Source organism: Cuculus canorus, chromosome 17 (genome assembly GCF_017976375.1).
Source record: "Cuculus canorus isolate bCucCan1 chromosome 17, bCucCan1.pri, whole genome shotgun sequence".
Lineage (NCBI taxonomy): Eukaryota > Metazoa > Chordata > Aves > Cuculiformes > Cuculidae > Cuculus > Cuculus canorus.
Genome location: NC_071417.1, coordinates 5,917,220 through 5,927,177, shown reverse-complemented (window position 1 = coordinate 5,927,177; position 9,958 = coordinate 5,917,220). Strand labels below are relative to the sequence as shown.

At 47.3% G+C, this 9,958-nt stretch overlaps 2 protein-coding genes across 4 annotated transcripts; one reads left to right on the top strand and one right to left on the bottom strand.

The window, feature by feature from the left end:
- Nucleotides 1–52: 52 nt before the first annotated feature.
- RILPL2 (Rab interacting lysosomal protein like 2) lies at nucleotides 53–7,941 on the bottom strand. Of its 2 annotated transcripts, XR_008452691.1 has the most exons (5): nucleotides 7,635–7,941; nucleotides 6,371–6,522; nucleotides 3,561–3,657; nucleotides 3,062–3,172; nucleotides 53–2,597 (listed from the first exon to the last, which is right to left on the bottom strand). XR_008452691.1 is itself a non-coding variant. In XM_054082033.1 (4 exons), the coding sequence occupies exons 1-4, from the start codon at nucleotides 7,920–7,922 to the stop codon at nucleotides 2,573–2,575; spliced, it is 576 nt and encodes a 191-aa protein (XP_053938008.1). In that variant the 5' UTR covers nucleotides 7,923–7,937; the 3' UTR covers nucleotides 53–2,572. The 2 variants fall into 2 exon arrangements, 1 of the variants encoding a protein (XP_053938008.1); XM_054082033.1 differs by lacking the exon at nucleotides 3,561–3,657 and having other exon boundaries at nucleotides 7,635–7,937.
- Nucleotides 7,935–9,946, top strand: SNRNP35 (small nuclear ribonucleoprotein U11/U12 subunit 35). 2 transcript variants are annotated; one of them, XM_054082031.1, is made up of 2 exons: nucleotides 7,935–8,062; nucleotides 8,630–9,946. In XM_054082031.1, the coding sequence occupies exon 2, from the start codon at nucleotides 8,634–8,636 to the stop codon at nucleotides 9,390–9,392; it is 759 nt and encodes a 252-aa protein (XP_053938006.1). In that variant the 5' UTR covers nucleotides 7,935–8,062; nucleotides 8,630–8,633; the 3' UTR covers nucleotides 9,393–9,946. The 2 variants fall into 2 exon arrangements, with proteins under 2 accessions (XP_053938006.1, XP_053938005.1); XM_054082030.1 differs by lacking the exon at nucleotides 7,935–8,062 and adding an exon at nucleotides 8,325–8,479.
- The last annotated feature ends 12 nt before the right edge of the window (nucleotides 9,947–9,958 follow it).

Below are 9,958 nucleotides of genomic sequence, written 5' to 3'. Positions count from 1 at the left end.
TTTACCACTGAACACAAGGCAAGCTTATTGGAGACAGACTGTGTGTTTTCACCATTTCTGAAGAATTAACTGGAGACATGTTACCTTATGGATATCAAGTTACAGGTAAGTTTCGTTGGCTGACTTGTTTGGGTTAGCACTGATTTTTTTCTCTGGTCTCAGTAACAGAGACTACAGCAATGTGTACAGTATCCTGTTTTACTAGAGCACTTCCTTGAAGTCAAAATTGGAATAAAATGCTTTTTTTTTGTTTATTTCTTTTTATTTAAATATTTGCTCATTCGCTCTCAGGTCAAATAGCTTAAAATATCTGTTCTTCAGCATCACTTTTGTAAATGAGAAAGGGGGAAGATCTCTCCCTATTTCACATTAAAAATATTGTCTTCTCTGAAACGCTTAACAGGTAATCAAGTAGCACTGCATCGGAAGATGGTAATAAAGCTGATGTTGCACTGAATAAGTATACTTTACTTTCTTAGGAACTGATCTGTGTATATTATTTCAAGAGTACTTTTTGCTGAAACATGCCATTTGGATTTTTATCCTTGTTCCTTATAGGAAGGTTTCCCCTTCTGGTAAGGTGTAAAACACTCAGCAGGCAAAAAGACGCACTTGGGTTGGGAGCTAAGCTTCCTTTGTCAGGCTCGTGTGGCTTTGCCAGAGGCAGCAGGGTTGCTCTAACAGGACAGGAACCTCTTCTGAAGTAGCTCTAGCTGAGGAATTTCTTCCTGTTTTGAGAAAGCAGCTGTGCAGCTCACTTGGCACCAGAGGAAATGTAACTGTAATGGTTCCCCAGAAAGACCAGCCCAAAAAGGCTGAGGTGCTTTCCTGACTGCTTTAGCTAGTGAACTCCCCCCTCTTTTTTTATTATTATTTTTTCATAAAGAACATCTTAAATGAATAATTGCAGCTTTCATTATTGTCTCTTTCCACTGCTTGTGGAGAGTGGCCTAGGGCTATGTTACAGTCTTCCATCTCTGCGGCAGGGTGGTACTTTAGCTGTTTCATCTATGCAGTTCATTACCTGAAGTTGTTTCACTAAGACTTAGTGATTAGTGTGTTCTGGGGCATAGTCCCACCTTTTTAATGGTGATTAGAAAATGCTTTCCTGGGTTAAACCACAGGAGAGGATGGAGTTCAGAGCACACATGAAAGTCTCTTCAGCTCAGAGCTGTATTGTAGCTCTTGCTGGCGAGTGATTAATTGGTGGTGGTTGGGTTTCCACCCTTCTAAACACAAAGCCTCTGCTAAGGAAATGCAGTAACTTCCTTCCCTGCTACCCTGCTCCAAAAAATCCCTTGTGGGGACCTGGCCAAGGCTTATTAGTATGTTGAAGATGGCAAAAGTACTTTGGCAGTTGTGTGCCCTGGCTAAACCAGCCTGCTTAGTTCAGATGTCTTTGATGTTGCCTTGCTAACCAATTCTCTCTGAAAGGAGACTGTGGTTCTAGCTTCTGCAAAGCCACATCCACATTGTGCATCTGAGCAGATGTATGAAGTGTCCTATATTTTTCATGTTGCTAGCGTACAAGAGGGAATCAAAAGATTTCAGAGCCTGCTTTCACTTCTGAAGATAGCAAGATCATAGCTTGATACCTGTCACTGCTGCTTTTATGTCTGTTCAGGCCTTTCTGCTCTGGAAATTCTACTTTTCTAATTGATATCTTTTGAGCTTCTCTTTCTATTCCTTTGTTTGCCCTATATGCTTCCACTCATAATAAATCTCATTACCTGGGCTAATGCACAGCTTGTGACATCTGACTGAAAGAAGAGAGATTATGAAAAACACAACTGTCTACTGTGGGAGAGCTGTAGCTGTTGAAAGTGAAATGTTTGGTGCATCTGTTCCAGTTGGAGCATGTCTGCACCTCTGAAAGAGACGTCAGTCCTTCACATGGGCAGAGTGTGATGCAGCAGCTTTTCTTCCCTTGCTGTGCTTTTCATCATCTTTCATCTCTACCTCAAACAGCCACTCTGGGGTGTGCAGGGGCTCTGTTGTCACAGCCTGAGTGCATTGTCCTTTTGTGGGGCTGGGTGTGACAGGCTTCTGCCTGCATATTGCCCAGCTAATGCAAAGAAAGACAAAAGCCACGGTGGCGTTTTCTTCAAGTAGTTCTGTGTTGGTGTAGGATAATTACTGTCTGCAGAAGATCAGTGGGGACTGCAATCTGAATGGGTACTTCCTTCCCAGCACTTCTCTACGAATGCACTTCTGAATGGCCTGTAGCTCTTAAATATCTTCATCCTGCAAAATCATTAGGGCTGAACACTTTTATGGGTGGGCAGGATAAATATGTGATGGTACAGATCACAGGCTCTTCTACTAAGAATAAAAATCGCCTTTGTATAAACGTTTATTCTCTACATGTGTGTAATGTCTGGTAGGAATCTTAAGAAATATAAAAAGGGTTTGTTTAAAACAGTTCCTAAAACAGTGAAGTAAAATCTATTCTGAAAGAATATTATACAACACAATTTTTGAGTGCTTCTTTGCTACAGCAGGAGCTTTCTCTTCCAGTCGTTGACTCCCTGATGCCTTAGAGGCAGCCATCAGTGCCACTTCTTGAGAATGCTCATTTTCCATGTTTAAAAGAGAACCTAAAAAAAAAAACAACAAAAAGGAAATTATAATGTACAACTGGAAAAGGAGTGTGCAGTGATAAGGCCGTGTGGATGTGTTGTGGGGGACTGGAGGGAGCAGTCTGGGATTGTATGAAGCAACTCTATCCACTACCAACAAGGTAAGTAAACCCCCAGGGAGAGCTGGCTGTTCCCACAGCAGAGTTGTGATGTCCTAGAGGAGAGGAAAGGATCGCATAGTTTTGCTCTGAAATGCTTGGTTTTCCTAGAAAAAAAACAATGCCCTGCTTGCCGGTGTGGACACTGCTTTCCTCTGGAGTGCTTCTTCCACAGGAAAGGATTACTCTATCAGGGTTTAATTTTACAGAGAAAGGAGAAAAACAATACACAGCCAATACACAAGGCTTAAGTTCAGAATTCGACTCTGGATTCCCTAGGCGTGAAGCAGGCTGGAGTCTGCCTAAATATGCAGGCACACTTACAGTCGTTTGATGATTGTCTTCTCTTCACTGTCCCTGCTGGTGCCAGGGCTGCTGCCGCTGGCTGCTTTTTCTAGTTCTTCAGCTTGGTCTCTTTTCTGTGAGATGATCCCACTAGGAAAAGAAGAGGCTTTGTTTTTTTGGTTTTTTTTTTGTGGCTTTGTGCATAATGTGCCATTGCTGACTGTGTTTAAACCCTTCCCTGGGCAGCCTCGGGCATGGGTGAATGGGTGCTCACAGGACAGGGATGGCAGCCTTGCCTATTTCTTGTAATGAATGATACTTATATTCCTTAAACACGACAATGTCATTTTGCTTATGCGGAGCTTTAATGAGAACACAAAAAAAGTAACAACCTGCCTTCTCCACAGGGAAAGAATGTCAAAGCATAACAGGAGTGAAAGGGAAGTGTAATCAGACATTGGATATGTTACAAGAGTCCTAAGATGACAGTAGGGTGCAAGACAAATGGTGAATTTCTGCATGGGTGGATCTGTGGTACCTTCAGCGCAGACACCAAAGGCTCACACCACACAGCTGGGAACAGATGGGAGATTCCCAGCTTCCCTGCAAGGCAAGTGGCTGTTCCTCTTTCCATCCTATAAAGGAGAAAAGAAAGGCTTTGCCTGAGCTGTAGATTTTGTCATTATGCTTCAATGCTGCTGCACTTCACACACCTACTTTAAGCAAAAGTTTCAGATTTACTGAAGGAGGTTTTCCCTGCTTGGAATGGGGTTAAATTTTACCAGCTTGTATGCTATGCGATGCTTTCACAGCATGCCAGTTTACTGTCCTGAGCTGACCTCATTTGTCTTGAGAGCTGAGTGGATCACAGCTTGTGACTGCAGTAGCTGAACGCTGAAAGTAGCGAAGAACCACTTGTCTGGAAATAAAAATACAGGAGAGGATCTAGAAACTAGTGTGACATCAGGTATGGGGTAATTCTGAGGCCAGTTCTCCTCTTAGAGAAAAATGGGACTGTGAGCTGTGTGGTGACACTGCAGAGCTCTCTCTGCACTATAGCTTCTCAGAAATCATGATTAAAAATGCAATCCTCAAATATTATCAGTCACTTTAAGCCATTATCTGTAATGATGTCAGTTACCTTGTGCTAACAGAGCTTATTTTCAGTTTTGGTATTTTGGAACATACATTGCACCCTTAGCAAGTCTGCAGATGACACTAAGCTGGGTGGAAGTGTGGATCTGCTGGAGGGTAGGGAGGCTCTGCAAAGGGATCTGAACAGGCTGGACCACTGGGCTGAGACCAACGGCATGAGGTTTAATAAGGCCAAAGGCCGGGTCCTGCACTTGGGGCACAACAACCCTGTGCAGTGCTACAGACTAGAAGAAGTTTGGCTAGAAAGCTGCCTAGAGGAGAAGGACCTGGGGGTGTTGGTTGACAGCCGACTGAACATGAGCCAGCAGTGTGCCCAGGTGGCCAAGAAGGCCAATGGCATCTTGGCTTGTATCAGAAACAGCATGACCAGCAGGTCCAGGGAGGTTATTCTCCCTCTGTACTCGGCACTGGTGAGACCGCACCTTGAGTACAGCCTTCAGTTCTGGGCCCCTCACCACAAGAAGGATGTGGAGGCTCTGGAGCGTGTCCAGAGAAGAGCGATGAAGCTGGTGAGGGGGTTGGAGAACAAGTCTTATGAGGAGCGGCTGAGAGAGCTGGGGTTGTTTAGCCTGGAGAAGAGGAGGCTGAGGGGGAGACCTTATTGCTCTCTACAACTACCTGAAAGGAGGTTGTGGAGAGGAGGGAGCTGGGCTCTTCTCCCAAGTGACAGGGGACAGGACAAGAGGGAATGGCCTCAAGCTCCGCCAGGGGAGGTTCAGGCTAAACATCAGGAAAAAATGTTTCACAGAAAGGGTCATTGGGCACTGGCAGAGGCTGCCCAGGGAGGGGGTTGAGTCACCTTCCCTGGAGGTATTTAAGGGACAGGTGGATGAGGTGCTGAGGGGCATGGTTTGGGGAGTGTTAGGAATGGTTGGACTCGATGACCCAGTGGGTCCCTTCCAACCTTGTGATTCTATGATTCTTTCCTATATATATATATATATATATATGGTTGTACAATTCTAATTAGGATTTTGTGTGAATGTTTAAAGGGAAGAATTTTTTTTTTTTTTTGGCTTAAGCTCTATGAGGAGACAACCACACAGAATTACTGGAACTGGAAAGCAGCCTCGACACACTTGATGCACAGCACTTTGATTTAAATCACTAAAAACCTGAAAACATTCACCATGTTAATTTTTAACTTGGCCTGTAATAAACTGGGTAACAGCTGGGAAATCAAAGTGAGAAGCCATTCCAATGACTGCACAGCACAAGTAGGGAGCTGAGATGGGGAACTGGTGCCTCACTGTGCTGTGAGAAGTGCTATGGAGCAGTTCGTAAACAGAGTTGGATATACCTTTAACTTCTTGGTTTAACCTGCCTGTTACAGATACCACAGGGTTACTTACTGGGTCTAAGAGGTTGTTACTGAGAGCTCTCAACTGACTTCTAAAGGGCTCAGACATTTTGTGTCTAGATTAAGAAGTAGTTTCTTGCCCCAAAGAGTTTAATACAACCTGATGATGAGGGGAGAACAGCCTTGGAGGTGAATTTGTAACACCAAGAACAACACCCTTCCTGCATCCCACCCTTCAGCTCCCACCCATCTTCCCAGCTGGTCCCTTCTAGAAAGACCAAAATCCTTCTCTGAAAGCCCTTGTTCTGCACAGTTCAAGTGCCTGACACAACCCTCTGTTGGCAGTTTTAAAAAAACCCTTCAACTTATCTTGAATGATGATGAAAGGGCTTAATATTCTGCTTTCCAGATCAATGTTGTACCCCTTGTGGGAGCAAAGGAACAGTGGACAAACCAGCATCCCCCAGGGGAAAGCTGCAGGAGGAAGGAAATTTTGACTAAAGCTGAGCTGGAAACCCCCGTGCTCTTTGGTACATAGTGTGGCTTTAGACAAGAACTGTACATGTGCAGCTGCTGTGACTACATAAACATGTGCAAGAACCAGCCTGTATGTGGAGTGGGAGTAGGTGTATGTAGGCTGATAGCAGTAGAGTTACAGGAACAAGCTGCAAACTCTGCAGAATAAGAGGAAGTTTAGTTTTACAGTTATGTGGCATAGCAACTTCATGATTACCCCAGTTTTCTTTGCTTATTTGTAGGCTCTGGAGAGCAGAGACATCCCTTGCACACCCAGACAGCCCACTCTAGGTGCTCAAACCTGCAATACTGTGATCTAATAAGCTCCTCAGACAAGAAGTAACTGTCATTAGTTCTTTGCTGGCTCCACAATATACCTCTTGTAGCATTGTAGCTCCTCTTGCATAACAAGAAGCTGAGCTTTCAGCTGGTTACGTTCCTGCAATACATCTTGCAGCTCCTGTAATGTGAACCGGGGCCGGTTTGGATCTGTGAGGTCTATTACCATTTTATCTGGTCCAAGGCTGAGCTGTAAAATAAACGGTGGTGGTCACGATCTTGTAACCTGACAAAAACAGGGGTCTCCTAGACTAAGAGCACTGAATTTTATAAATATATAATAATTTGTAGAACTACTGGGAGTTACTTCATCACAAGCCTGATTTTTCAAAGCAATTAATTATAGTTCTTTATATTACTTTGGTATTCCCTTTGTGTCTGAATTTCCCAAAATAGGGCCCAACTGTGATAAGCTCTGGTCACAGAGAAAAGCAACATCTTGCAATCCAATTTGCCAAGAAGCTGCTTTTATCTGCTCTTCTGATGAGGGGAGAGACTGAGTAATCTGTCAAATGTCACACCATAACTCTGTGGCAGATATAAGAACTGAATTTTCCTTTCCTAATTTAGGACCTTTGTGGTACTGGCTTTTTTGGTCACAGACACAAGTTTCTCTTGCATGGGGTAACAAAGCTTTAGCATTTGCATAAATGGCAAGTTGTCTTCCCGGGAATGGCGCTGTCAGACCTGCACAGCGGTGGGTTTGTATGCTGTGAAAACCTGTCCATGTGTGTCTGCGCCCCTCTGCCAGCACAGAGCGGGGTTGGTGACTACAGTGAAATGGGTGATGATTCAGAGCATGGTGACTTTATGGGTATGAACTGGAGACGGGCAGATTTAGACAAGGCATAAGGAGGAATTTCTTCCCCATGAGAGTGGTGAGGCCCTGGCCCAGGTTGCCCAGGGAAGCTGTGGCTGCCCCATCCCTGGAGGGGTTCCAGGCCAGGTTGGATGGGCCTTGGGCAGCCTGAGCCAGTGGGAGGTGTCCCTGCCCATGGCAGAGGGTGGAACTGGATGGGCTTTAAGGTTCCTTCCAGCTATTCTATAACTCTATGATGCTACCAACACCCAATGAAGAGCTGCGCTCTGGAAATGTCTTCAAGGCCTTCTATAAAGACAAGAAGCAAACGTTTTGAGGGTTGTTCTGCTGTGATAAAAGACACTGGTGACTATGGCACAAGCGTCCTCCAACCCCTCTGGCGGTTCCCGGCGGAGTGGACGGGCCACGGTCTGTGCTGGGAAGAGACCCCCTGGCCCTGTGCCGCTTCATGGCCGAGCGGATCCCGGTCCCGCCTGCCTTACCTGGGGCTGTGGGCCCGGGTGCCCCCGCAGGCTGTCCCGGGCCGGGCCGCCGCTCACCAGCGCCTCCAGCATCTCCAGCACCCGCACGATCCTGAACTGCAGCCGCGGCAGCGCGGCGGGCGCCGAGCGGAGCTGCCGTAGGTCCCGGCCCACCACGGCCGAGATGTCATACACGTCCCCGGCCGTCAGCTCGAACGGGCTCTTCTCCAGCGCCCGCTCCGGGCCGCCATCCTCATCCTCATCCTCACCCTCCTGCTCCTCCCGCACCTCCTCCCCGCCCCGCTGCATGCCCCGCGGCACCGCCCCGCCCCGCCCCGGCCGGGAGGGGAAGGGGAGGGGCGGAGAAGGGAAACGAGGAGGAGAAGAGTGGAACGAACGCCTCTGGGGGCGGAGGAAGCGGCGGGGAGAAGGGGAAGGAGCCGGGAGAGGTGAGTGCGGGCAGCTCGGGGGGAATTTGCCCTGGAAGGGGCCTCGAGGCCCACCCGGTGCCGCCCCCTGTTGCAGGGGCGCCTCCCGCTGGATAAGCGGCTCCAGGAACCATCGACCGGGCCTGGAACCCCTGCCGGGATGGGGCAGCCCCGCGCTCTGGGCAGCCTGGGCCAGGGCCTCCCCGGGAAGAATTTCTTCCTAATGTCTCATCTAATTCTTCCCCTTATAATTTAAAGCCATTCTCCTTCTCCCTATCACTCCATGCCTTTGGAAAAAGCCCCTCCGCAGCTTTCCTGGAGCCCTTTTCAATACTGGAAGATGCTTTAAGGTCTCCTCGGAGCCTTCTCTTCTCCAGGCTGAACAACCCCAACTCCCTCCGCCTGTCCTCGTAGCGGGTGAACTCCAACAACAGCGATGTTAGCAGTTTATTTAAGCTTTTCAAACTTTTGGGGGATTTTTGGATGAAAAATACTGTATAGCAGTGCTGAAAGTGGTTCTTGTATTCCCTGCTCTTCTTCTTCCTAAAATCCCTGTGCATCCATGTGACGCGTGTTTTTTCCTCACAGGACAATGACTGACTGGGCCCCCATCGCAAAGGAGTACGACCCCCTCAAAGCTGGGAGCATCGACGGCACGGATGAAGAGCCCCACGACCGTGCCATATGGAGGGCTATGCTGGCACGCTACGTACCCAACAAGGGAGTTACAGGAGATCCTCACCTCACCCTCTTTGTAGCAAGGCTCAATCTTCAGACAACAGAGGAGAAGTTAAAGGAGGTATTTTCCAGGTATGGAGACATCAGAAAGATCCGTCTGGTTCGAGACCTGGTGACGGGCTTTTCAAAGGGTTATGCATTTATTGAGTACAAAGATGAGCGTGCTCTCTTGAAGGCCCACAGAGACGCCAACAGGCTGGTTATTGATCAACATGAGATCTTTGTAGACTTTGAACTGGAAAGAACCCTCAAAGGATGGATTCCTCGGAGGCTTGGAGGTGGTTTTGGAGGTAAAAAGGAATCTGGGCAGCTACGGTTTGGAGGACGGGACAGACCTTTCCGAAAGCCCATCAATTTGCCAAACATGAAAAATGATTTCTCTGGAGAAGGATCAGCAGAGAAAAGAAACTGGTCTTGTGAAGGAGCAAGGGACTGGAGAACAAGGGACCGAGACTACGAAAGGAGCAGAGACAAGCGATGGTCAGAAAGGGAATGGTCTTGGGCTTGGGGTGACAGTGAGAGAGAGAGGGACTCCAAAGAGGAGAGGAGCAGAGGGCGGGACAGGAAGGACAGAGACAGAAAGGACAGGGATAGAGACCGGAGCAGGGAATGAGATACCAAGGAACAAAGGGACGATGACTCCTGCACCCATAATGTTTCAGTTGCAGATGTTCCCTTTAGCTTGGGATTGTGAGCAGCGTTCCCAGAACCAGGATCTGTGCTTACTGCCTTGGACCTATGACACTTGCCTGCTAGGAGTTGTCTGTAGTTTGGTCGCTAATGCAGTTGATCCGTGTTGAGTTGTTCTTCAGAGAAAATAAACTTATGTATTAATATTTGTGAACCGGTGAACACATTAAAGAAATGCACTGCGTGTACGGGCACCCCCCTGGAACCAAGTGCACCCCGCGTTCCATGCCTGTCGGACTGCCTGGAGTAGGGCTCATGAGAGCACTCTCTATTTAATTATGTGCCAGATGTCCACACTCAGCGAGACAGGTGCTTTAGTCACTTGTTGAAGAAATAGTAATGAAATACAAACTCAGCTTCTGAAAAACAAGGCCCAAACCAGAAGCTGATGGAAAGTGATTGTTTTCCTGAAGACACTGGGACAGGCGAGATCTTTAGCAATAGCATATCCTTAACTTGTTCCATGAGGGAGAAAATCGTGTAAAGAAT

Excerpts from the sequence above, each read along its gene's own strand:
- RILPL2 (XM_054082033.1), bottom strand. The coding sequence starts at position 7,922 with ATGCAGCGGGGCGGGGAGGAGGTGCGGGAGGAGCAGGAGGGTGAGGAT. Across the intron at positions 3,173-6,370 it reads GAGCTACAATGCTACAAGAG|TGGGATCATCTCACAGAAAA; the intron begins GTATATTGTGGA and ends TTCTTTTCCTAG. Across the intron at positions 2,598-3,061 it reads AAGACAATCATCAAACGACT|GTTCTCTTTTAAACATGGAA; the intron begins GTAAGTGTGCCT and ends TTTTTTTTTTAG.